The sequence below is a fragment of the Fusarium poae genome, chromosome 3, assembly GCF_019609905.1.
Source record: "Fusarium poae strain DAOMC 252244 chromosome 3, whole genome shotgun sequence".
In the NCBI taxonomy this organism is placed as follows: Eukaryota; Fungi; Ascomycota; class Sordariomycetes; order Hypocreales; family Nectriaceae; genus Fusarium; species Fusarium poae.
Window position 1 is genome coordinate 6,668,291 of NC_058401.1, and position 27,451 is coordinate 6,695,741.

At 46.9% G+C, this 27,451-nt stretch overlaps 6 protein-coding genes across 6 annotated transcripts; 2 read left to right on the forward strand and 4 right to left on the reverse strand.

The window, feature by feature from the left end:
* Positions 1–3,419: 3,419 nt before the first annotated feature.
* FPOAC1_009619 (uncharacterized protein) lies at positions 3,420–3,809 on the forward strand (the record flags this gene model as incomplete). Its single annotated transcript, XM_044854043.1, has 3 exons — positions 3,420–3,477; positions 3,534–3,681; positions 3,731–3,809. 3 exons carry the CDS (start codon positions 3,420–3,422, stop codon positions 3,807–3,809), a joined length of 285 nt encoding a protein of 94 aa, XP_044706713.1.
* Positions 3,810–7,320: 3,511 nt separating this feature from the next.
* Positions 7,321–9,610, reverse strand: FPOAC1_009620 (uncharacterized protein; the record flags this gene model as incomplete). The annotated part of the gene is made up of 6 exons (XM_044854044.1): positions 7,321–8,311; positions 8,362–8,699; positions 8,750–8,862; positions 8,913–9,066; positions 9,121–9,327; positions 9,455–9,610. 6 exons carry the CDS (start codon positions 9,608–9,610, stop codon positions 7,321–7,323), a joined length of 1,959 nt encoding a protein of 652 aa, XP_044706714.1.
* Positions 9,611–14,119: 4,509 nt separating this feature from the next.
* On the reverse strand, positions 14,120–16,481 carry FPOAC1_009621 (uncharacterized protein; the record flags this gene model as incomplete). The annotated part of the gene is made up of 2 exons (XM_044854045.1): positions 14,120–15,074; positions 15,616–16,481. The coding sequence occupies 2 exons, from the start codon at positions 16,479–16,481 to the stop codon at positions 14,120–14,122; spliced, it is 1,821 nt and encodes a 606-aa protein (XP_044706715.1).
* Positions 16,482–17,915: 1,434 nt separating this feature from the next.
* On the reverse strand, positions 17,916–19,759 carry INDA1_4 (Amino-acid permease inda1; the record flags this gene model as incomplete). Its single annotated transcript, XM_044854046.1, has 3 exons — positions 17,916–19,297; positions 19,359–19,416; positions 19,475–19,759. The coding sequence occupies 3 exons, from the start codon at positions 19,757–19,759 to the stop codon at positions 17,916–17,918; spliced, it is 1,725 nt and encodes a 574-aa protein (XP_044706716.1).
* A 1,760-nt stretch (positions 19,760–21,519) lies between these two features.
* Positions 21,520–22,245, forward strand: FPOAC1_009623 (uncharacterized protein; the record flags this gene model as incomplete). Its single annotated transcript, XM_044854047.1, has 4 exons — positions 21,520–21,565; positions 21,659–21,686; positions 22,032–22,058; positions 22,116–22,245. The coding sequence occupies 4 exons, from the start codon at positions 21,520–21,522 to the stop codon at positions 22,243–22,245; spliced, it is 231 nt and encodes a 76-aa protein (XP_044706717.1).
* Positions 22,246–24,788: 2,543 nt separating this feature from the next.
* On the reverse strand, positions 24,789–27,252 carry FPOAC1_009624 (uncharacterized protein; the record flags this gene model as incomplete). The annotated part of the gene is made up of 8 exons (XM_044854048.1): positions 24,789–25,270; positions 25,318–25,501; positions 25,555–25,730; positions 25,781–26,054; positions 26,105–26,853; positions 26,908–26,999; positions 27,050–27,182; positions 27,228–27,252. The coding sequence occupies 8 exons, from the start codon at positions 27,250–27,252 to the stop codon at positions 24,789–24,791; spliced, it is 2,115 nt and encodes a 704-aa protein (XP_044706718.1).
* Between the last annotated feature and the right edge of the window lie 199 nt (positions 27,253–27,451).

Genomic DNA, 27,451 nt, shown 5'->3' on the forward strand with positions numbered 1-27,451 from the left:
CTCAGCTGGTCCCCGAGGTTTCCCCATGCTTGCCTGGACACTAACAGGGGGAGCTAGGAAGCAGCAGTTGGTTGACCCCAGCTCTTGCAACTGGACGTTAATCGACGTCTGCATATCTTCTTGCAGAAGGTCGAGATCACGTTATCAACATCGACTGCTTGTAACCGAGGCCAAGCCCATACGTACCACCAACGCACATCTGTTTGCCTGGGTAGTGCGTTGGTCGATTGTGCAACGAGTGCAGCGGCAGGCATTTCTGGAAGCAGTTTGCTTTATTTCAAGCAAGCCACAAGGATTCCGCCGTCTCCACTCAACGCAGTTTTTCTCTTCAGGCTTTTCTTCTTCCTTTTACCAGCCAACAGTCATCTTGTTACTGTGACTCTTTTACGGCATAGAATAACAACGGACCTTTTTCATTGATCCTCGCCCTTCGCGAACTGAATTCTGATTTCTGGATAGTGGTACCCGATTCACTAGTTACAGATTCGAATCTAGTTCCAGGAAAGCCTTGGCTGCTTGCTCGCTCATGCACTCTTGAAAAACGGTTCCACAATGCTGCATGCTTGTGTGTATGATTGCGGAGTCCATAACGCAAGTCCAAAGTTTACCACGAAAGATTTTTCAGGTTGATTAGCTATCTAGGCTATTCAACTATTCCAATGCACCATCAAGCTCGTGTCTATCTGAGCCACATGGAACTCTGAGTTACCGGACAACCGGAACATCAAAAGCGCCCCATAGGGGATAAAAATACTCCACTAGTGTATATCCGGACCCGCACATGATGGTGAGAGAACTACGTGCCTCGACTCAAAAGACACGATGAACTGAGGCTGGCAGAATCTAAACTGCCTAATGCTCTCGTCATTATCCGAAGACTTTTTCTTTTCTCGCCAGATCAAACTGAAGCAAATGGATATGGTCTTCTAGCGACTCGAGGATGATATGTGATCAATCGTTATACAAGTAATGTAACGGGGCACTGACATGGCGCTGATAGTGAACGGACCGTCCAATTGATTACTCTTCCGTCTACGGATATACAAGCACGCACCATACGAGAATAAGAGTTTGTTAGTGACGGTTCACCAAATGAGCCAGGTGCAAAACGCTTTGGACACTTCCGTTTCTCATTTCTCAACGCAGGGGATATACTAAGCTTCACGCTAGTCTCCGTAACCCGCGCTGATCTACAATATTCTTGTTTGTCACGATAATAATGATGATTGTAGCAACCAGTTATGGTGGTTTCTAGTTGCACTGGGCCGCTTCCCATGCCCGAGAAAAGAATTGGTCCGCAAGGTCCCCTACCGACTTCGCAACAGGGATGGTGCCCTACCCCCACAGCACGCTAACTTTTGCTGAAGAGACAAAAGCAAATGTAGTTGTTCAAGCCGTAAGCAAGTACGTCACAACATTTTCGTCTCCGACTAGCATTACTTCCTGCTAGACGACCATTGTGCGTTAGCTTCGGTGAGCCGTTTTGTTCAACAGACCGGCGTGAGGCTTATTAGGAGGCAGCAACAAATCTGCTATCTGATTTCCGTGTGCAAGCAGTCAGGGAATCCGGAGTTGTTTTTCTCGTGCCGTTCGGCAAACTTGGGCCCCGGTGCGGCTGGCAGAGACAGATCTGGATCTGGGGCTTAAGACGAAAGATTAATGTTCCACCACTCTGTACCAACAAGGCAATCTCTAATCTACTCTGGGTGTGGATGGAAGCAATCTACAATGATGGTGAAGCTGAGCAAAGCAACACGACGCGGATCTGAAGTTTGCTATGCTACCCATGCGGGCAGCGTCTTAGTTCATGTAGTAGTGCGCCATCTTTGACACGGATTGCCAATCTAGAGAACGGGAATCACGCCTATTGGATGGATTTGGCTATGGTACCTGAAACTTGGAGGCGCCGCCCATGGCGCTCGATCGTCAATCTGTTAACCACTCTGTAGTGGAGTTTGCAAAAAAGAATTTAGGATCCGGTTGGGGATCTTTGCAATCAGCGAATCTAGCGAAATCACTTCTACGAACCTCGGCAATGGCCAACATGGCTTTGTTCCTTCTGCAGTCTTTGCAAAAGTTATGGTTATTTGCCTGATCTGCATGCAATGGCAGCGTAGCATTGCATATAGCGGATAGGAACTCCAGCAACTCCAGTCTCGAAATATTAATACATAATACCAGCCGCGCACAACTCTTGAAGAGGGCCGTGCCAGTTACAAGTAATGAAGACAGACAGCGGGTGGACGATAATCAAAAGCAAAACTCACGGACTAGTTCACTACCTAGCAATGGGTCTAATACGGCATTTCCCGGCCCCGACAAGAATAATACCGACCTGCGGATACTGCCTCAGCCAGTTTATGTACAGTGTGTACAGCGCACTATCAACAGGCAGACACCAGGAACCCGGTACGGTAGAGCGTTTTTGTAACCTCCAAGACATCGTGGAATTTATCCGCGCGCTGTGCTATCTGAACTCTCAGGGCACGGCCGGCCGGGGAACAGCTCCTAGAGCCGCTAAACCAGGCCGTTCATGGTGATTGAGGGCTTACGGTTAGCCCAAACGGTTGCGGCTCGATTCCTGTTCAGCAGTTCTCCCTACCTGGTGATCTTTCCCACATAACAATCCATCTACTTGCTGGGATATCATAACTACTGTACAGTCTAGTAGCGTTCGCACAAGTGTGAGCGCTCCATCATGGTGCTTGACAACGCACGGATCCAAGTTTGTCTATAGCAGACACCCAGTCAGCGTTTTGTCCCGTGTCTATGATATCAGATTGGAGATCAATGGCCTGGCATCAGGTACAGTGCCAGAGTGCCAATCATGGTCGGCATGAGCGACCCTAGCGAAGATCTCTTCCGGCACAATTAGGCGTGTCGAAATCCGAGTCAGTCCGCAATCGCAACAGAGTGGACAGGTAGTCTATTACGGGGCTCTTTGAAAACACAGGGCTGGCAGAAGTGTCTGTTCAACTGCCGAGGTTTACTTGGGCCTCGGGCGGCATATTGTTATGATCGACAGACTGAAAAGTGAATCCATGCCACTCAGCTCATTTTCCACAAAAAGAGACTAAAGAATTATGGCTACTGCATAACTAGTCTATGGTACATATATCAAGAGAGCGTTGGCGTGCGTTACTATGATTAAAGCTGTGTAGCTGAACTCTATCAGCTGCTCGGAACTTAAGCACCGGTGATTCTCATTATGTGAACCACTTCAAAACGACACGAGAAGACTCAGTCTACTTTAGGCATGGTCTGAGCACATAAATGCCAGTGTCGGCTCATGATGAGGTGGTTAGATGACCCGCCGACAAGCAGTTCAAACTTGGCCAACCAGCCATCAACTATCTTCGAATGCATCAAAGAGTCGAGGTGGCCAAGAAGCCCATTCTTCTTGTTTCTAGGTGCGTTTCATGACTGATGCGCAGACTACCTATTACCATGCGAGGTTCGGGTCTTGTAACGCCTATCGTAAGCAAATACCGGCCTCAATCCGTGCCGAGACTTGGCAGCCCTGACCAACACAGAATACCGTCGATATGGTTCAGCCTTCGCTATGGGGCTGGTGCAAGTGCTGGTTGGGAGTTGGGGGTCAGATCATGAATTGTCCCACAACTACCCTGAAGCACCTCCCCATCAAGTTGTTCTAAATATTATCAGTCTTCTAAGCAATGTGTAACAGGCCGGATAGTGATTTTTTCGACTCGACTCTTACAATTTCTAGAAACCCCTCTGGAACGCTCGCTCTGTATACAACAGCCTTTTTCGACCCAGGATCCAGACTTGACGCAGAGTATCTGTAGCGGCTATCAATACGACGTCGCTAGCAGACGAGGGTACAGCCTATTTGTGAAGAAGCAAGGATTTCTGACATACCGTTGCATTCTACGGAGTACAAGCGTACAAGCGGGGGATTATTAATGATTACGGTAATCAGAGTGCCAATATCCAACACGACGGTGTTCGTCCAACAAGGGAAGGGAGACGCGCGGACCTGCCTGCTATCATGACGTTCAACGGCCTCGCATTCGAACGCCAGCTCTCTAACTTAGTAGTTTGTCAACGCGTTAAGCGCGGTTTCAATCAGAGGTCACGGCTTTGTTTACTATAGCCCGAGAGGCTATTGACGCATTGCGCACTTGGTCGGGTTCCTGCATTGATGTGAGTAAGATGCAGGGGATCTGTCACTTTTCCAATGCCAACCCAATCGCATGTGATTTCCAGTCACGTAATTGTGGTGTGATTGATCGACAATGAAGAAGGAAGAGAATGAGTGAGATGGCATCTTCCCTATTCGGTTGATATGCAATGGCCTCGCTCACTGGCACACAGCATGTTAAGGGTTTCCCTGCATCGCATCACATCACGTTGCATCGTATAAGGGATCATCTCTCTACTCCAGCTCGGATGTCTCCCTTGACTGAACAGCCCGTTATCGGCATTACGAACAGACAGGCTGTGCTTCGTTTCAAGGGAAGAATCACGTCATTTGATACCTGGAAAAAAGACCAAGACTGCGGAGATACACAGATGCTGGAAACATAGTCTAATCCTTGAGGCATACTCTGTATATCAGGTGCTTCGTGGTTTCATGACTAGATCGAGCGATGCCTCTTTCTATACTCAAATACTGTACCTTGGGTTGCATACACTTCACACGCCGGTGTGGAGCTGAAGCATGGCAAAGTGCCATACACATTTATCTGCAGATCAAGATCAGGTAAGCCACCATGGAGGAAATTCGGAGGTAAAGGTGATGAGGCCCTATAGACTGTACGTCTATCACATTACACTGCATGAGATACTCGTCAACTAATCAATTATTTAAGCATCACCCGACTGATTAATCTATTCTACATTGCGATGCTGACTATAACCTAGTACATTCTTCTCCCTTTACTCAGCTCTTGAGGACTGATCTTCGAGGCTATGTCTTCGGCTCACATATCAATTCGATCACAAGTATACCAGGATGGCCGGTTAATATCTGTCACAATTTCTACATACGGGCTAAGTCTTGCCTTTGTATGTCCAAGTTACTTCAACGTTGCTGGGTAAAAGAAAAAAGAAGAAGAAAAAAAGGCGTGGGCATGGGTAAAGAGAGACATGCAGACATGCCGGCGCTAGTAACGCCTCATCTTCACCGTTGCAGCACCCCGGACACACGCCGGTCCCTACTTACAATACCAGGTTGTGACAAGGTAATTAACGCGAAGCGAGAGACAAGAGAAAAGACCCATGAGGGATAAGATGGATACCCAAGAAGAAAGCGAGAGCTTATTACATACATACTCAGTTTGCCATCACGCACGTCTTCACTGTCACCTTACATGAATGCTTGACCTTGCTCGACGACCCGTGCCTCAATTCATTCAGCAACACCCATCAAAACCTGTCCTTACAATCCTTCAGTTGTGCTGGGCCTCATCAATACCTTTTTGTGTGCACTGCTTGGTGGGCCTGTCAAACTTGGCGGGAATCTATCCGCTGAACCCGGGGGCCATGTTCAGCCAAATGACCGCTCCAGCTTTGGCATGGTTCCTTTCGGCTCATAGGCGACGACCGTCTCGACCGCTATCCCATGTCACCTCGACGAGGGTAAGCTGATTGATGCCTGGCAATCAGTCTACACCCCGTTCGCCGATTTGAGTTACATGATGATCGGCCTTTGAAAATCCTCGAATTGGGATGTCGTTACAGTATTGGGGTAACTAGGTAGATCGCTCAAATGGGCAGGGCCACTTAGCGGTACGTTTTGGGCAGATTAGGTTGGATTGGGCTCTGACTTGAAGACCTTTTGATCTTGGCTGGTTACAAGCTATTAGACTTTGAGGAACACCCACACCAATTGATCTTGACTGGTGATACCTAGAGACCCTTCTTCCCGTTCTACATATGGAGAGATTACCATTGAAATGAGACGTTGTTGCATAGATAAACCTCGGCAAAGAACATGGCCGAAACTCAAAGAAAGAGAGATGGGGTTTCACCTTACTGCCTCAACTTGGCTTGTGATTCTAGGCTAAGCATGGGAGCCTCGTCTCGTCACCATATCGTCGGAATCTCAGGCGAAGCGAACGAGGAGAAATGAGAGATATCATAACAGTAGTACACGCCCTAACTGTGCCCTTCCCACGGAACCGGAACCAAGACTTTCCAGTCACAGGGTGTACATACAGCGGCATCTCCGGTGTCACAATACAATACTACGATAACGATTGCTACTATGTACCAGCAATATATGATAATTGGTCGCATCACTAAGTCAGTTTGGCAGTTGGATATGCCCATCTCGCAAACTAGCAGTCATTTGTTTAGTAGTCTGGCGCATTACTGAGGCCAAAACAACGTTGCAGTCCTTGCAATACAGCCCACGTGGTTTTATGTAAATGTGTCTACATATTACATACTAAGTAAGTACCCTTGTCTGCTGTCAAATACTGCTAGTGGGACGTTTTTTGCGGGACGGTTGGTTCATTATCTGGTTCGTGCGGTGAAACTGTGTCTCAAGTTCAACGGTGACTCGACGAATGCGTCCAAGATGATCTTCGTTGAATATCGCCGTACCGGGACATCTTGTGGCAGGTCATGGATAGTCTACTAGACCAGTCTATATGCTGGAACGTCGACGTCGAATATCTACGAGTGTCACACGACACACAACTATCTGACTTATTTCCAAAGACTGCGTTACATACGCTATCTCGGCCATTTAATCACAGCTAATTAACAAGGTTGAACCTTCTTATCGTCTACGATTTGCTATCTTATTGTGGCTAGTTTGATGAGGCTCAGACTTGGACATAGCTTTTAGTTACAAGACAGCACGATGCTACGGATAATCATTGTTTCACGTTCCATTGACTATTTCGACCCATAGACCCGGTGTAACCGAAATTCTCTTTGACGACATTGTAATTGACATGACGCATGAACAAAATACGGAGGCATGTTGGTCTCGTGGCAAGGTCAAGAGGACACCTCTGCAGGCATAATACAGGGCAGAACATAGTATACGTGGATCTTATTATAACTAGGCGAGATGATCTGGATCCTAGTAAGACGGCAGATGTTGGAATCTTTGAGTCATGAGTCGTGGTTATTTATATTGATATGATGACAATGATGACGACGACCTTGATTGTACAGGCCGGGCCTCGGATCGAGGTACTATCCGAGGATAGAGTGTTGATGCGGTGCACAAAGAAGTGTGAATAGAATGGCTTCCGTAATTACACGAGGAATGTATGTAGTCATTAGAATTCTATCCCGGGACCAGTTTCATCATGTCATTAGACCACTCAGGTACCTACTCTACCGTTCAATCATAACACGAACGTCACCAACTGCTGCCCTCGCCATCTTCTTGAGCAGGGTTCTCTCATCCGCCTCCCTGTACCGCTCCCACGAGTCCAAGCCCTCCTTGGCCTGGATACTCAACGTCTCGTATCCCTGACGAATAACCTCTGTGACCTCCTGTGTCGTCAAAAGACTGGGCTTGCGACGGTTCGCACCACCCTCGGAAAGCATCTGGTTGTAGTGTGCGCTGACGTTGATGAGAGTGTCGATGGAGTTGCTGTGGCGGTTAGCCAAGCGGTAGTTCTCCTTGAACTTTGTGAGCACCTCGCCCGACTCGACGACCTTGTAGAAGAGGTCATCGTAGTCAGCAGGTGTGGGGAGGAAGGCCTCACCGGCCGAGAGGGAGAGGGCGATGAGGTTGACGACGTGGTCGAGGAGGGTATCGATGTGTGGTAGGTCCTTGAGGTCGGTTGTGTATGTGGCGAGGAAGCGGACAATGGAGAGCAGGGAGCGGAAGAACTCAGGCCAGTGATACTCTAAGCGTGTACGTGTACGGGAGAGATACGAGATGATGCGGAGCATGATACCGAAGCAAAGTGTGTAAAGGCTGACATCCAGACGACGTCGGAGATTATGATTCACGGCATCGATCATAGTGTCGAGAAGAGAGATGGCGAGGACTCGCTCGCCTTTGACAAGGGGAAGGTAAGGTTGGCGCTGACGACATAAACGAACTGCTACGCGGGAATCATCGCTGCAGATACGTTTGCAAATCGCAGGGTCTTCAATAAGGAGGCGGAATACCATGAGGTTGAGATGAGCATAGTAGGTGGCTCGAGGTGAGAGGTAGGCGTGCTGAAGAAGGTATGAGGAGAGAGAGAGGTAGCTGGCGATAGGCTGCTCGGCGCCTGGTTCTGCTGCCATTGTGACCAGGTTGAAGCAGAAGAGCTTGTTAGCATGAGTAAAATCGTACGTAGCCAGAAGAACAGCCGCTTCTTCCTCAGGTCTAGTATAGGTTAGTTGAGCTGTGGTTTAAGCCGAGATGATGAGACTTACAGCTGCGTGAAGAGAGCCTTGGCAGTCTCGACGTCGTACACCGGGTTATTCACAGGCTTTGGTCCAGGTGCAATTGCACCGAGTCCGATCATGTTCAGGGTAGCACTGAAGGTCCAGCCTTCAGGGAGATCATCCTGGATAGTGATATACCGAGATCTGACTGTTGAACAAGCTTGCCCAACGGCGCCAACTATCTTTTGAATCACAGCCTCGTTGACAAAATCGTTTAGTCGTTGTTGATAAGGGTTCTGGAACTCGAATTTGTTGTAGTTGGCCAACAAGCCTAGTAATGTGAACGGTTGGAGTACCTTGTCCGGCGTGTCTGAGTCTTGGATGAACTTGTGTGTTGTTAGTTTGGAACATATCGTCTCGCAGTAGGTTGCCATACCTTCATGACTGCAGGGAAGAGATCTCTTTGAATAAGGTATGTCAACAGTGTTGTTTGGTATGCTCCAGCTGTAACCGCCAACAGCACTTCGACTGCCTTGTATCGAACGTCCACTACACGAGGGTCAGCCGGGCCACCGTATTATACAATGGCGAGTCCTTACAGTCATTGCTGTTCCTTATTATGGCCTCGAGAGCACTGACGAATTCGGTAAAGACGGAATCGATATGGTCGAGTCCTGCGAGTAGGACCATGATGTCGGAACTAGGTTGAGGGTACCTCTTGGAGAGGAGGCATGATAGAAACACACTGAGCGTCTAGCAAGTGTCAGGGCCAAAATATGTGTTGCAATCGGGTGGTATGTCACTCACATCCAACGCGTGTAGCTGCGCAAGGCTATGCGCGCCCTTGACAGTAGCTACAGCCCTCGCAAAGAGCTCCTGCGTGCGAACATCGAGGGACAATACATGGCTCGGACTCAGGTCGTTGAGGATAAGTCTCAGGGCAGCACGATCGGGTCTGAGGAGGAAAAACTCGGTCCAGAAGCCGTCGGTCTTCTCTTCATCATCGTAGTCATCCTAATTCGGAACAAGGGCGGATCAGTCGAGGCGCGGGCGCATAGTTGGAGGTTGTACGGATATCTACCTACCTAAAGGAAGCTAATTTAGTTCATGATGGATGAGGAGCTGGATAGAGGTGGTTTACCTTGAAGAGAGAGTGATACAACTGTATGATCTTCGGGGTAAAGACCTCGGGCTGAGGCTGACGAGTGAGCGGTGACACTTCCATGGGATGGGAGCTGAATGTTACGAGCTGCGATAGTTTGAGAGGAGACCGAGTTGCGATAGAGAACTGGGCCATGTTCACTTTTATCACGTGCACGCTGTAGGTTAACAAGAAGTTAGAGGTGTAGTTAGTTTCTATTGATGACCCGAAACTGTAAACAATAGAGCAATTCAACACTGAAAGTGGTTATTATAACTTGAACTGTTCTTTGTTCTCAATTTGAAAGGTGTTGAATCCTTTTTGAGACGATGAGATTGTTTCCCTGATTAAAGGTCTCACAATGAATTCCAGGGACAAGTGTTCAATTACGAGATTGTGGCTTGCGTAATCGTTGTTTTGCGAAGTACTTTAATTACGAGTGTCGTATTACGATGAGCATTGATTTGAACTCGAGGTTACATTCTATCGTGATTGTTTAAACTTTCCCTCTTTTAGGTTCGCAACACATTAAAAAAGAGGCTGATGTTGTTGGTAGTCTCGTCTCCAGGGTGGCCAACACTTTTACAAGACGCATGGCGTTTAAGTTGTCCACCACAATGTTTTGAACAAACATTTTATTTCTACTGAGTAAATCAACAGTTGTTGTATTCATAGGTAGAGGGGAGATCATATGTGTCAGTCTTACATTGGTTGGTTGATACACTCGAATGACTGACTCCAGTGTAAACGATTGGCAAGACATGAGAAAAAACCATTAACCCAGAAGCAGCTAAAGTCTTCAGTTACTGATACTATTATTATACCTGTGAGATAATACTATATAGAAAACTGCCTATTTTCCATTCAAGACTCATACTTGCCATTCAAAGAAAGAAACTATAAAGTCATTGGCTGAAGTGTAACATTACACCTACATAAACTACCAACATCGACCCCAAAATGACACATGGACTTGTCTGAAGAGAGCTACCAAGTGATAGTCAACTATGGTACTCAAGCGACAGTGTTAATTGTGTTGTAACGAGACATAGAGACGAAACAGATTGAAGAAACAGTCGAAGTAACAAGTGATGACCACAGTTTACCATAATAGACTTACTCTAAGGATATCAGCAGGAACTTATAGCCAGAACCGAAATTGATTAGGGAGGTCTTTCGTGGGTGTTATGTTGGACAAGCGTTTTGAAGCTGTGGAGAGCAACCATTGGCATCCTCTGGAACACGCATGCGAGAGTAAATAATAATACCAGGAAGACTACTCTATACTAAGAATAAAATATTGACCTTTGAAGACTGGATAATAACTGCAACATCATCATACTAAGAATAATATTTTTTTTGCTAGAGAGTTTTAATACCGAGAAACATAAGGATGTTTAGGTGCTCGTCTAAGCGCGTCCCGATATATTGCTTTTGTTCTCAGATAACCAACAACTAGCCTTTTTATTACCTGCTAGAGGAAGTAGGCTCTTGAACTGTTTTTTATTCCTTTCTCAGCAGGTTGCTAGACATGAGAATCAGGTGCACCAGGTACAATATTGCTAGACAGCAGCCTTTGGGACATGTTGGCTGATGGAAGAGGGATACCAGCACGTGAGACCATTGCAAGCAACTCGGACCTGAGGTGGTACCAAAGTGACATCAGATATAATTGCATCAAATAATCCCAATAACTTCTCGACTACAGTCAGGCTTCCTACAATATCAGGGATACAAGTCATCCGAACTCGTTGTCATGCTGTCCAAGCCCGAGTCTTTCTTTACCACGGTACTACTTAATTCCAAGAGATATTCTTTTTAGTTATTCTAGTCAATTGGGAGAAATAGAGGGAAGAAGAGAGCCAGCCGAAGCATTGCAACGTATACGAAAGGTATAATAGCTTTCGGCATGAGAGTTCGACCAAAGTGTAACTCGACAACAACATCTACGTTTCTTCTCGGAGATGGGCGAAAACATACTCGCCAATCTACCGCAGCCATTTGATCATATTAATAGGCAATGTACTTTCCTTTTTAGTTTCGTAGGAAACTGAACAGCAATGGAGAATTTTACCACTAAACCAATTGTGCTGGTTCTTATTGTTGAAAACTCTGGCTGCAATTGGAGCCTGAGAACATCACGAGCAGTGGAGGACTCTTTTGTCGATGGGGAGTCTCTGAAAGATAATGGACTGTTGAGACCCTTGGAGTGTTTGGGTCTTTGTGTGTCTGGGCAATGATCCGTTGGCGAGCTTGTTGTGCCCGTGGGTCGATTATACAGCAACAGGAACATTGGTCACATTGAATGCTATAGAAAGCAAAGACTAATCACGGGAGGCAGCTTGCAACAAGAGCAGACTTCAACGATGAAGGGTAGCAGCTTTTGTTTTCGAAGACGCCTATTGGAGTTTCCTAGGTATAACAGACGAAAATGGCAGGTCAGTTTATGCTATTTAGACCAAACTCCTGTGGTTCATTCTTATCCTAAAGTTTAAGGTAGGGGTACATCCTGGATTGATACAGTTTTCCGATGCGCTGTAGTTTGGTTAGATTGTGAAAAGTACGATAGATAGAGTATCCTGATAGCAGGTAGTGGAGTCCCCTTGACTCTGAACTTGTGTTTTCGAGTAGGCAAGCCGTGTCTTATATATGACATAGTAACATGTTCAAAGAACTCTGTCTATGATGTTCTTGTGAGCGCCGTCGACACCTGGAGATCAGTCTTCGTTGTATTAGTCCCGTGCATTTCCGGCGAGTTTCGACAAGTTCGGCGGTTAAGCATATAGGCATGGATCTTGAAGATCGCCGCACCAGCTACACAAGTCCATTCATCTCCTTCGAAGGACACTGCGCCCATGCACATCTTAGACAGCCAGGTCTTGTTCCGTCGCATTTAGTCTGTTCAAGACGAGTTAGTCTTGCAGATAACTCTGCGATTCATGTCATCATACGTGGTTGGCTCCCTATAGTTGCGTCTATCACTCTCGTCTTTTTCATCACTAGGATCGGGAGATGATCTCAGCTGTTTGTGTGACGCATCGTGATTGTCATTTTTATTGCTAGGAATGGGAGATGATCTAGATTGACTTGCTATGTTGGTCGGCGACCTCTCTCTCCTTTCTAATATGACCAAGGAGCAGGTAAAGCTACGATTGAATATGTATGAGAATACTGGAAGTCTCTCAAATCATACCTCCTGCAGCAAATCTTGATGATTCATGCCAAGGCTAGACATAATCATATGTTTAGAAACATCAAATATGGCTACACAGAAGACTCGGGAATAGTAGAACGGCAGTCTTTCGAGCGATGAGCTTTGCAACTGAGTCACTAAGCAAAGGCCAAACTTGCAGTGCCTGTTTGCAACACTGCCTGTACTTAATCTTCACATCCCTATAGATACCATTGTATAAGAGCAACAACTACTAGCTTATCAAGGACAAAATCTACGAGTCCCATCTTACCAAGGTATCACTACACCAGACTCATGATACACTTATAGCCCATGTTCACGACATCATCCCAGCAGCCCTACAAACGGGCCTTCCGTCTCCGGAATGATCGTCCCCCAGGGGGATAAACAAGCCGCATTAGAGAGAAAGCAAAGGCCCACGAGTTTAAATCAGATCGCAAAACATAAAAGCTTCGATTTGAGATGGAAAGCGTCGGCACAGACGGGTTGCGCCGGCTAAGAGCAGGGGATATCCAAACCGTTGAGTAATAGTTAGCTGAAAAGCAAAGGTCCCTCTATTTGATCTCGTAATTTCAAGATTCAAAAGTCTGGGGAAGTGGATGATAGTTTAAATCTTGCATAGGTATTTTTTTCCTTGGCGAGATTTGTATAAGTGAATGTATCTGGTGTTTTGAAGTGTATTTCGATGGTCAACTTTGGTGAGGAGGAGGAGGAGTTCCAGAAGGACAAGAGAACTTCAGCCACACTTACAGTTGGGGTCAGTTATTTGGAGATAAACGCCGAGGATTTAGTCTAGTTACCTAGACAAGTAAAGTCTTGTGTACAGGACAATTGGCATATGAAGGCATGGCATGTGAGTAAAACATCTCACGCCATATAGACCTCGGGACTTGACCGCGTAATTAAAGCCTCAGCGTGTCAAAGCTTCTGAAACCCAGTCAAGAGTCCGTAAATGCAATGCAATTCAAATCAAATCAAATCAAGAGAACCGGGGAAGCAATTGAAAATTACCCAAGAGGAAGGTGTATGTAGACACTTCTCCTTTCTTTTCGTTCCTCACTCCCTTTGTCTGGTCTGAATTCTCCGCATGTCTCCAAAAATGATAACGTCCTCCCCCCCCCCCCTTGCTTCCCCGCACAAATCTCCAATTTCCATCATGTACTCGTTGGCTAGCCGGGAGGGGGTGCCAACTAAGCAAGCTTAGTTGGCCACAAAAGTATGAGACAAGGCGAAAAGTGTGAGACATCCCGGAAGATGCCCACTTGGCGTGATTTGCACCAAAATACCATTTTTTTCAATCAAATGACACTCAAATCTTGTCAAAATAGGCTCAAACTGATGAAAAGGCGTAGTTTGAAGCTTCTATTGATTTATTGGCTATTTCAGAGTGGGAGAAATGACTGCGACGGCTCTGGTGATGCTCTGGCAAGGGAAACAGCTTCCCTGCCAAAATGTGCCGTATATCTGTTTTCTTAGCCAATAAGGCTATCTTCTTGTGCCGTTCTTATTCCCCTGATGATATCACGAAGTGACTCATGAAGCTGCGTGTGGTGTTGATAGGGACAAGGAGTTGAGGGAAGTGTAGGTAGTGATGACTCAGAGTCAGGTGCACAGGGCGGCGATGAGGGCATCTCGACTTCGCTGCCGCCGGCGACTTCAATTACAGGAAGAATCTCGTCTTCTTCATCCATTTCCTCGTGCTCGTGTGCTTGTGTGAGGTTGAAAGTGACCGTATCATCACTGTGAGGGAGGCCGGTGAGATCAACGGCGCTGAGGGGCTTCGCGGCATACTGTGCCTTGCGGATAGCTTCACGCACATCATCAGGGAGTTGTGTATCTATCATATAGCCGTCAGTCTCTTCTTTCAGTGCTTGAGTCATTTGTGAACGCTGTGTATCCATAGATAAATAGTCATATTGCTTCCCTGTGTGCTCCAACCACTGCTTGAACTGCAGCCTCTTTGGTATGCCGTTGACGATAACTTCTTTATTCTCTCGCCACTCATCCTTGAGGCGGTTCATCTCCTTGATGATGACAGATCGTGTGAATCGTATACCCTGCTTATGTTGCTTCTTCTTATCGTCGGCGATAGCCTCCTCTTGTTGATCTCGCAGATCTTGCAGCGATACTGTAGGAATAAGGTCAGAGACAGTCTTTGCGCGGCGGCCTCGCTTTCTCTCGTGATACCGCTTTTCGATGCGAGTTCTTCGATCATCCACGTACTTTTTGATAACATCCTCAAGCACCACAGCTTCATGAACGATGTTGCGAATGTGCCGGAGCCCTGCGAGCGTAGGAGAACTGAGGATATCGTGATATCGCTCGCCGATGGTCTCGGCGGTGCTGGAAGCGGCGTGAAATCGCATATCTGAGGGAAGAAGTGAGAAATGAGCAGGCGTGAAGGTCTTCTTCTTCTTGAGCTGCTTCCTGAGAAGATATTCTATGGCAGGTCGGTCTGTGGGAGGGTAGATGCCCGTTTTTGGAAGCCCGAGATGATGTGAGCGGCAGTGAAGCCTTCATTAAAGATCTCCTGATTTTGGTGAGAAAAGGGGCCTTTTTCGGTGAAGGCTGATTAAGAAGGCACATACCTGAAAAGCTCCTGCAAAGGCACGCCGGCCAAAGGTAAGATTTCCCTTCCGCAACGCCTCACGAAGCTTCTTCTGATGCGCTTCCTTCAGAGAATTGAAATACGCCTACATCCATTGGCTGGAGTATATGCGTTGAATGAGGCGGAAGAAATGCTACGAGAATATTGAACTTTATCATATATTCTCGTAATTCGAATGAGCCGTGGCCTGTGAAGCCGTCGATAACGAGCAGCCGCCATACAGCCTCATCATCAGGCCTCGCCGCGGGAGGCATATCGTGAGTAACCAAGCGGTTATTTGTATCCTGAAGGTGCTCATTACACCCAAACCACTCTTCAAAATCAAGCTGACGTTTCTGTACAGTAGCAGATTTCTCCCACGAGCATCGGTTGAAGTGCTTCGCCCACTCGAGCGTTATCGCCGCACTTGAGAATGCCGAGTCTGACTGAGCGAAGCGCATATCAGGATCGCCTTCAATGAACGCCCACTCAAGCGTTGGCAACGACTTGAAGATCAGCCAGGGGGGCGTTGTTGCGCCGGCTGCGTTGCCTGAGCCGATGACTGTGCAAGTCTCGCGATCTTGCGGAGAAAATACCTCTGTTGCTGACTTCTTCTTGGTGCGTACAACGAGGCATTCCATCTTATCTCGTAGCATTCCGACTCTAACTCCTGCTTCATCTGCATTCCAGGTCTCTGATGCACCGATATTGTACTTCGTCATCACATCGCTGAGGCGTTGGAACCACTCCTTCGTATCATCAACGCCGCCTTCCTCATATTCGGCACGCGAAGCTTCTCTCGACTTCAATATCGATTTCGCAAGCTCAGGATGATCATCGCGGAAGCGAGAGTACCACATCTTGCTCACAGGTCTCGCATCAGGATCACGGCGGCGCCGCAGAGTAAGTGCTGCATCTTCTATTTCCCACTTGGAGGCAGGCAGGCCTGACTTTTCCATCCAGATGATATAACACACGATAGCTTCTTCTTCCTCATCCGTGAGTTGCCGCGGGCGCCCCATCTTAGGATCGACAACATCCTCATAATCTACGGTATTCGCAGCCTCAAGTCTCTTGACGATGCGGCCGATAGATGCACGAGCAGAGCCGGCATATCGAGCTTCAGCAGCACGAAGAGTCAGTGGCTTCTTTCGGCGGCCGGCAGCATCACGATTGAGACCGCGGCGAAGTCGCTGGCGTGAAAGAACAACGGCCTGAGCAGCTCTCAGATTTGATTGTGAGGGCATAATTTTGATGGACGTGATATATGACTTTTTTACTGATTGATGTCCTAGAAATCATTGGTTTTGGCGGGCAAAAGTCATGATTTTGCGACAGCAGCCTGTGCGGGGTTGTCTCACACTTTTCGCCTTGTCTCATACTTTTGTGGCCAACTAAGCTTGCTTAGTTGGCACCCCCTCCCGGCTAGCCAACGAGTAAAAAATACGTACGAGTAATTCCTCTCAATGGTCTACCACGAAATAAACTTATCCTCTCTTTCCCAGGACCCGTACAATCTTTACATTGTATTACCCAGGTTTGATAGTTTATCGTGTGGAACTCCTGAGTCTAGACTGTTTCTGGGGTGCATGCTCCGGAGCACAAGTACTGTAACTTGAGTGACTTTTGGATAGGTAGTCTTGGCTGGAGCGAGACACGTCGTGTCTTTTTCTTTGGCGCAGAAACAAGGCACAGCCGCAATGGTATCATGATTCCACCTCTCTTGTCTTTCTTTCTTGTCTTTCTTTCTTTCTTTCTTTCTTTCTTTCTTTCTTTCTTTCTTTCTTTCTTTCTCGTAATAGACTCACAAAGACGCGTCAACTGTTGAGTCTGGATAGACGATATCCGTGTTGAGTGGACTATACTGCTTTACCCCAGATATCCGCCGTTGCCGATCCTGCCTTGTCGTCTCTCATGTTGAATCTGGCTTTGTACGTAACAAGATCCGCTTCAGCCTGGAGAGCGTAATAAGAACCCCATACTCTACCATTGGCTCTTGGAACGAGGCAGTAAGACACGTTCCTCTGTGAACAGTGATCCCGGCCGAGGTTGTACATAGTATGTAGTCTGGCAATGATCTTCTTCCCACTCAACACCAGACTTGCTTGTCGCCACGCTGGTTATCCTGTCATATATATGTTCTCTCCAGCTAGAATTTATAGCTCCAGCAATGTTAATATAACCTAAGCGACCCCTATCATGAATATTGTCCAATCTCCTAAACTCCACCATGAACCCGAATTGACTTGTAGGGCGCACCTGAAGGGCGTGATCATCTCCACAAATGTCAAATTCAAGTCATCGCAGGGCGCGGTTGACTACATGTCAAAATGTCCTCAAGACTAGATAAAAAAGGCTTAAAAGGAAATTGATATACGTTTGCAACTATCTTCATTATCTGCCTCAACTCACTACTTATGCTCCATCACCGAAAACTTACGAAAGAACGCATCCACTGCGCGTAATCTTAACCGAACGGCGAAGGACTAGTGCTCGTCTACTCAATCAAATCATCAGTCAGATATGCCACGATTCACGACGACAAAGTTACTCAGAATATGCACAATAATATACTATTGTCATGTTGTACTATAAAAGATATACAGGAGCGGATATACAATATGCCATATCCCAACTCAAACACACAAAAAGAGAACAGGCCTCAACAAGAGATCACATGTTTACATGATCTTGTTGATGAAGCGTCGCCAAGCAGGCCAAGTAGCGATCTTGGCACGTTCAGCGTTGATCTCGTCCCAGTTGTGCTCACGTCGGCCAGTGTCGACATCAATCTTATCGATCGAGATCCATCCTTCGCGCTTCCAGAGGTATCCGATAGCCCAGAAGACCAGGACAACAGGCAAAGCAAGGTAAGAGATAAAGAAACCCTCGACGGTTCCCATACCATCAGATCCTGGAGGAGCAACAATAGCAATATAGAACTGAGCGATAAGGACGAGAACGATCAGGCCAAGACTGAAGTAGGAGCCAGCGACACCAAAGGCAGCCCTGAAAGGAATCTCGTCCAGAGTGTGACCCTGACGGGCCCAAGCCTTACGGAAGCGAATGTGGGCAACGCAGATGGAACCCCAAGTAAAGAGAGTTGAAAGACCAGAAAGGGCAAGGAGCCAGTCAAAGATCTCGCCGCCCTTGGGGTCAAGGTTGACAAAGGCGATGAAACCCATGAGAATATGGACTGAGACGGAGATAAGGGGACGACCACCACGGTCAATGTAGGAGAAGATCTTGGGAGCATATCCGTTCTGAGCCATAGCAGTCAGGGTACGGGAACCACCATAAACACACGACACACCGAGAGACAGAACCGACACGAGAATGATGACGTTCATGAAGTGGTTGAGACCGTTGAGACCAGCGTACTCGCCAACAAGGACAAAAGGAGAAGCCTTGGCGTTGGCGTAACCGGAAATGTTGAGTCGCTCATCAGTGCACTTGATGAGGAGACCGATGAAGGTGAGGCCGAGAACGTAGAAGAGGGTAATACGCCAGAAAACCTGCTTGATGGCACCAGGGAGGGCTTTGGTAGGGTTCTCAGACTCGGCAGCGGCAAGACCAACCAACTCAGTACCAGCAAAGGAGAAAGCAGCAGTAACAAAGACTGAACAGAATCCCTTGAAGCCGTTCTTGAAAGCACCGGGGTCCTCATTCCAAAGTCTACCACCCCAGTACTCATTGTATCGGCCGTTGTCGGGACCACCGCCACAAACGAGGACAACACAAATGAACATGAAAGCGACGGTAGCTCCAAGCTTCAGGCAGGACGACCAAAATTCTTCTTCAGCATAACCAATACCACCGAAGATGTTGATGATGATAATGGCAACGAGGAAGATGGCAATGAAGATTCCAGATGAAAGCTCTTCATTCCAATATTTGATACAGACAGCGCAGACGGTCAATTCAAGTGGCAGAACGGTAGCCCATTGTGCGACATAGTTCCAACCCATGGCGAAACCCCACGAGGGATCGATGAAGCGGGACGAGTAGATGTAGAAACCACCGTTCACGGGGTACATGACGGCAAGTTCACCAAGAGCGAAGACTAAAAAGCACAACACGTTAGTACTATTCCGATATACCCAGTCAAGATTATATTCACATACCGACATTAAAGATCATAGCACCGATCAGAAGGAAATCAATAAGAACAGATCCGGGACCCTACAACACACGATTAGCAACTTATGACGATGGTTGAGAAGATATCATATCAACTTACGCCATTGTAGAGAGCCTTTCCAGATCCGACGAAGAAACCTGCACCGATGGAACCACCGATAGCAATCATTTGAAGATGGCGAGGCTTCATACGACGATCAAGTTCAACGTTGGTTGTGTCCTTGCGTCGCTGGAAGGACTCGAGGGTGAGACCATTTCGGGTCCAGTAGGACTCCTCCTGAAAGGCGAAGCCGCCGCCAGTCTGGACATCTCCAGACTGCTCGGTCACTGTGTTGCCCTTCTCCTGGCCGACATTAGTCGGGTTGTCGCTGGAACTCTTTTCCATGTTGGATGTTCCCTTGCTGGGTAACTCTTGGAGAGTCGTAGGGATTAAAGAAGGATAAAGAAGGAGTGGTGATGATCGAAACAGAGGGCGAACGAGGAGGGGAACAACGGTTCTTAAATATGAGTTCAGAGGGGGGCTAGAGGTAAGAGGGCGGCCATTGCGGGAACAATTCGGTCAACTCGAGCATCTTGTGAGGCCCCTAGTCTCCCGTTGTGTTGCCGATCAACAAGAAGCTGTCAAGCTTGGGGCAAGTAAGCGTGTGGATATCAACGAGGAACGAGAGGGCTTGAATGCCAAGAAGCGCGATACGGACGGAGGAACATGGATAATTGGGGTAGGTCCAAAGTCTGAGATGGCGGAGCGGAGTCTATCACGGACATGGGACTAGGACCAGGCGACGGACAGGAAGCACGACGAGGAAGCCGATTCGACAGATTTAGTGCTGTCGATGTCGCGGTTGGTTATGCGCACCCCTTGCTTGTTTCGTGGGACCAAAGATTGGACCCTCGAGAGCTGCAATGAGATGAGCATCAGAAAGAGGGAAGACTTGCAGATACCTGTACTTTCCGTGCCGTGTCTTTGGGGCAAAGCGTATGGATGGATTGCCTTGCATCACGCATGCATTGGGTTCGCTACAGCCTGCGACCTTCCGGTTCCTGTTCAGCGGTTGGTCATTGGGAGGTTGAACGATCCCATCTCATTGGAACAGGCGAAACATCTGCGACATTTCCAATGTGTGACAAAGGGAACTAACAACAAGCTCAAGCCCATTACAGGACGATCAACCTACTTGCAGGCAAAGTGGAGAATTTGGAGAGAGGACTCTAATCCTGGTCAAACGCTAATGCTTACTCCACTCGAGGAGGAAGGTACAGGTACTGATACATGGAAGAGGTACTTCCTTCCTTCCGTCATACACTTGCCCATCATGGTTGCTCAAAGGCAGGAACGCGCTTCTTTTCTCCTTCCATTTTCTCTCAACCTAAGCACTTAGGCACTAAGGTTAATAACAAAGTTATTTCTATTGATTTTCTGTCTAGTCTTATTCGAGGAGGTCAATACCAACGAGACGGTCCTCGTACGAAAACATCAGCGCATTTGTGATATTCTCCTGCCCGTGCTTTCATTCATTCATGCTACAATTATTCACTTGCCAAGCATTTGTTATCTCCCAGTAAGCAGACACGCCGAAACATGCAACGACTCGTGCGCAAAAGGCGAACTTTTGTCGCTACTCCTACTCCCACATCCCACGCTCAAAGACCATTACAATGCTTGAGAATGGGGCCCCCATAAGGCAACCAACCAACACTAGGTGGTAGACGTTGCGGAGCTTAAGTCAGAGAAATTACTGTTCAGTCAAGTCAGTGCCCGCATTGCCACATCGGTCAGATAGCATTCTGGCCACATTTCAGTTCAGTGCTGGATTACCGAAACTGTGGCTCGATATGATTGATACCAGGTTTCCAGGGACCTTGGCAATCTGTGTCGATGATACCACAACTGCAAGATTTCCCGTCTTGTCTTGCGCATGTCGACCCACCATCTTTCTCGCCGTTATGATTACAACCTACTTGAGGGACCAAGAACATCATATTGCGCACCTAGTGTGGTTCCGAGGTGTTTCGCGGTGCCATTCAGAGACTACTCGGAAATAGTCACCCGCGAATTTACGACACATCCTTTCACAGCACAGTACGGCATGACGGCTCATTTGGCGCCTCGTACACCATCTTGCAGGTTGTGACAGGGGAAAAAGCATGCCTAGAAAACAGCTTTCTTCTAGAAGAGTGGCGCACGGCAAAGGTGTGTGTTGCATTGCAATTTGGTTGTTCTTGGCGTATCAAACAAGCGCCAATTAATGAGGCCCAGCTGAATTCTTGAGTATGTTGGTCACAGCTTACGCACCCTATCTATTTTCGCCATGGTGCGACGGTTATCTTTTGAGGAGGGACTGAGATAACAGAAAGGCCGAACGAAAATCCATCGTTACAATCAAAGGCGAGCAACTGATTACGGTCCGCGTTAGTTTTTTGCCGCCGCGGCTACGGCTTTGTTCTAGAAAACTTCCATCAGAATTTGTGTAATCATACCTTCAGTACAGAACGTTTCAATGTCGAGATGTTGAGATCCGCGGACGTTGAATCTCAACTACGGGGTAATACGTAACAGTTTGCTCTCAACTGCCATTACCCCGTGGGCGAATCGCCGACAATCTGGGGCACGTCTCCATACTCTACAAATTGGCCCGTCCTTTGGGATCGAGCAACAGTCAATTGAGGAAATTCCCCAAACGTTTGTACGTAATACAATTCACTTCATCTTGGGACCCGTTATTTTGACATCGTGCAATAAGCAGGACAGGGCAGTGCCCCAAGTTAATCGATGGGCTCGGACATGACCGACTAGGCCCCCTTGCAGCCCCCGCAAAGACAGTTGAAGCGTTATCAATTGTTGCCCCTGACTTTGGAAGCACGGCACCGTAAGCCATGTTCGACGGGCCGATGAGAAATCCTAGGTCCTCGACATGAATGGCCTGCGGCGCATTCTGACCTGACTGGACAGTCTGCTAAGGTTTCTGTTAAGCTTAGAACAACGAGCCACACCAAAACAGAGTGAGAGAAAAGACAGGCTAAATTGAAGAATAATAACAATGACAAGTCATTACTTGATTCGCCAAGTATTATCAGACCCGAATCACAACAAGAGTGGTATTCTTTATCCCACCAAAAAGATCGCTGTAATCACCATCAATATTCCAACGTATTGGATGCGATGCAAGTCAGCCTTGGCCATTGTTCGAGAAGACGTCGGTGCAGAAAAACAATTGTCACAGAATACTAGCATCACACATGCACATATACAAATTCGATCTTTGATCCGAGTCTGACACACGCCGCTCATTCGCCAAATACTCAATGTGGCAGTTGGGCGATGGAACTTTCTGACCTTCCATTCTAGGGGCTATTCTGCGCTGCTTTCTTCCGATACGCCGCGCTCTAAGACCTTATCACTTGGCAGAGAGCAATAGAGGACTATTACTTGTCGAGACTTAGCCGTCGCATATAAAAACCCCCCGTTCCGCCAAGACTTTTGTCAAGAATGTTGGCAAAATGACTTTTATTAGTGCTTCGTTTCAGGAAACACGAGAGACTCATCCTATTTTTGACCCTGGTCACTCGACCTCTAGTCTTTCATGTCGATCTCGTTGCCCCATCACTCGCCTCTTGTATCTCGCCTCATCGATCTCACAGCTTGTAGCTGTACCATACCAAACCTTTCAACGATGCTCGTGCTGAGTCCATGCATTGCATTGACATTCTGAGCTTATCTAAACGAGTTCTTTATCGTACGGGAGGGATCCTCAATACAGGGTCTTTTATGGATGCATTCAATTCACAACGTTCAGGCTGCACGAGCCATAAGAGGGTCCATTCTGCGGTTCATTACCGTTGACCTTGAGCGTTGCGGGCGTAACAAGGTTCTTTAAGGTAGGGTCCAGTGTCGTTGTAACCTGACGTTAACAGTTCGCCCCGTTATATTGGCCATAGCTCGCTTGATGCTCAATATCGTCTCTGAGGCATTTGACAGTTGGCATCAGAGTCAAGATTCTCTGTTTCTATTGTTGATTGATAGATATCGTTATTCGTGGCTACAAAAGACTTGTCATCTTGTCTACCGAATCTAGTGGCTTGGCCTCGGCACTTTGCAGGCCAAGACGGGATGTTGGTGCAAGAGAATCAAGGTCAATTCTTGGTACTGCAGGGTAGGGGTTTGATTTCAGCCACATCTGGATGCCCAGGACGCCGAGATATTGGCAGAAGGATGGAATGTTCTATTCAGACGAAATTTCGATTGGTCGTCAACTCTGCTACGTTGTTCGACGGACTACAAAATTTCCAGAGTTGAGACCGCCCATCTTCGGTTACTCTGAAAAGAATACTATTTGATAACATGCTTACCATATTTAAGCAGCCATATCCTGTCTTATCTTTATCTGATTGCACGTGGAATATATTATGAAGAACATGTCTGAAATAGTTCACGAGAAGCGATCAAGCCTGCCAATTTTGGCTGGCAGTAACTCTATCCGGTATTCATGAAATCCCTACAGCATGGCATAACCAACGGAGGCAATACTGTTGTGTCAAACATCATTGCAACTCAAATGCGACCACTCGCAACCTTGTCTATCCTGTGATACATGTCTCCAAAAAGCCTCGAGTTAATAGGATCTGACCATCTAGCTAGTTTGAGTCAAGCCAAAGTCAAGATTATAATCTGGAGTAACCTAAGTAGACTCATCGTAGTCAAGAATATGGCTACAGTTGAGGATGTTTCTGCGCCTCTACTTTTATTTCCTCTTGTTTCTTACTAAAAACTGACACCAAAACATATACTTTCTTTTAGCTTCAAAAATTGCTGTCGACGCCTCTCGCCAAGGTTGATAGTAAGGGGCAACCTAGAATTGCTCTAATCATTGCTTCTAGGGTTGCCGGTCTTCTGGCCTATATTCAAATGTCTGGAGAGTACGACCTGTCATTAATTGAGAAGACTATAGTTAAATAGAGGCTTGTTCGAATGATCTGAACTGGCCGTGCTTTGAAAACAATCATCATTTTCTTTCGCCAACTCTCATTTTCACGTCGCTCTTAAAGCACAGAACCATCGGGTCTTCTCAAAGACTTATGTATGGAGATCAAACACTTGACCTCTGGCAGCAGTCTGTTAATGTTGACATAGCATGTTGCTCCTCCGTTGTACCTACTTCAGTGTCGAATCTATCTTACAAGACGTGGCAGCTGCGATACTTTGGGTACGGATGCGTTTTATATGTTTTGCTAAAGTACTCCCAAAATATTATAACCGTTTCTTTGCCTCTTGGTCCAATTTGTTTCCCACAAGGGCCTCTCCCTCAGCCGAACCTATGAAGAAATGTTTAGGTGGAATAACCGCTGCACCCATATAATCCTACCTGTCAATGAACGAAAGTCTTTTCCATGTCAATATTATTCGTCTTGCTATGCATCTATGATGCCTCCATATCCTCTGCCATTGGATCTTCAGGCCATGGCCACGTCAAACTATCTATGTCTAGAGAATTTGCAACATTGAGCAGCTGTTCCGCACTGAGCTCATAGCTCAACCCCAGCCCAAAATCATCGCCTGAATCGAGATTGAACGGATCGGCATATCCAGAAATAGTTGCTGCGGTTGTATCTATATTGTTAGCTAACCCTTCCCCAGGAGTGTCATGACTCTGTGTTTCAACTAAGGTTCTTGACTCATTGTTGACAAGAAACTCTTGTAATAATCCTTCCAGTTGTTGCAGTTCGGACGCAACCATGTTAGCTACTGGATTACCTCGAGAGTACATTTCATCAAAGAGAGCGTAGGCACGTTGTGTCCATGGAGTATGATCTGGTAACAACGACGAGTCTATCGCAGCCGCCATGAGTAGTGCTATAGTTGCGGTGAAAGTTGCGTCATGATCGAAGCGCAGAAATGTTTCTTCTTGGGTGTTAGTTTGAGCCTTTCTGGTCAAGAAAGCAACATACCTAATAGTCCCTGGTCAGATAGGCTCGACAGAATTCTGAGAATCTGCTGAGCAGACTCGGTACATATCTGGACAAGACCCATCACACTCTCGGATTGTAGCCAGTGCATCAAAGCAACCTCTAAATGACCTAGCCTGGAAAGAAGAAAGGTATATAGTAATGGCCTTGTGGTGAGAATAATGCACTTGATATGTCAGAATCGACTCCATTGAACATGAGTATAAAGAAAGAGCTTACTTGGTGCTGTAGAAGATGAAGGTGAGCTGAAATTCGTGAGATGCCAGCCATTCCTTCACTCGATTGAATCTCGAACGATTTGTTCAACCGTTCAGTGACGACAGCAATACTCTTGAGCACTGATTGAGTGGCTTCTAAATACCGACTGTCAAGTTTTCCTTCGAGGCCATACACAGCTAGACATACATTGTTAGCACGTCTTCCTCTTTCAGCGAAGCACACATACTCTGGTCTATCTGGGCAAGCACTCTGCAGAAGTCGACATGTATCTTGAGAGCCTCTAGCTTTTCTGGTTGTCCTGGAAAGGCAGGAAAGCGCGCGCTTATAACATCGTCAGATATACTCAATGGGAGACCCATTAAAGAGCCCATTTGTCGTTCAAGAATGTAAATAGTCCAAAACATGTGGCGGCATTTATCTACATAAGATTTGTCAAGAGCACTAGACTGCATCTCGGTGTGTATCCCGTGCTCTAAACCATGACGAAGAGCATTGCAGACCTAGTTCTGTCAGTGGCCATGGTATCTCCGTGCACTTGGGCTGATCTTACCAGACGATGGGCCTGTTGAATATGATCAACTGAATGCAGGTAGATCGCAGCACAGCAGAGGACCTGCATCTCATCTATGATATCGCACTCAAAGAAGCTAAAATCTGGCATGAGCTTCATTGCCTGTATGAACAAATCGCCGCCAGGAGGACGTCTGGATTTGGTAGACTGAACCACAAACGCTTTTCCAAGTGCCACAACAATAAGATAATGAACAAACCAGAGAGGTTCGGCTCGCGAGTACTCTGCAGGACTATCATGGAAGCGGCGGAATCGTTCCATAAAGGTGTCCTCGTCGAACAGAGTATATAGCCATCCGCAGTGGAATTTGACTGAATTGATGAGATAGAGAGCAAAATCCTTGGTCGGTAACGCCGTCATGTCAAGGGCGTCTCCAGGTGTCGTTCTCCTTGTGCCATCCCATTTGAAGTCGAACAACTTCCCCTCAAGCCCTGCGAAATGAAGGTTGTGAGTAGGTAATGCTGTCCCCTTGATACGCTCGTGAGTCATGGTCAAGACTCTTCTGTTGAAGGACCAGTTTGAGGATGTCCCCATGAACAGAAGATGGCTTTTGAGACCTGGGACAAAGTCGTAGGTATGGAAGGCCAGAGGATTAATCAGAGGAGCCTGTCCTTGGCCATTGGATTGAAGACTTTGTGTATGGGCTGTTGTATAAGGTGATATTGAACTTGGAACCTTAACAAGATCTGGGATGTCGTTAATTGCACGAGATACATGTATTGCCTCGCCTTATTTACTCTTAGTATAGGAACACGCATTATAAAAGGATCACGTGTACTCACCTAACTCCGGGCTTCTCGATAGACCAGCTACATCCTGCTGGTTTGATTTTCTCTCCAACAACGCGAGCCTTTCTTGAAGATTGTTGATATACCTAAATGACTTGAGCTACTCGTCCTGAACTGTACTTTTTGTCAAACTTACCCTCTTGAAACAACTACTTTACGAGATTCGTCGTCAAAACGACACGGCAATCCTCTCTTATCGCATTGTTGGCAGGGCTGAGAGCCAGAACATTTGATCTTTTGATCGCGACATCTTACACAACTGATCAGTCCTCGTTAGTGATGCTCGACTTGAGTACCATCCAGTAATAACATACGCTTTAGGAGTACGCTTTCTAGCATTGTTTGGACGCGTAGAGCAAGAACGCGTAGACATTGACATCAGTTCGAGAGATACGCTACAGTCAAGTTGAATACCATTAAATGATAGTAAGTTGTGTATCTTGTTGTGAATAAGTAGTCTAACACGCCAGCATCCCTGTGTCTTCCCAGTCCCAAGGCGTGTCTAGTGAGCAAGTGTCCGCGTAAAGAGCGGGGTAGA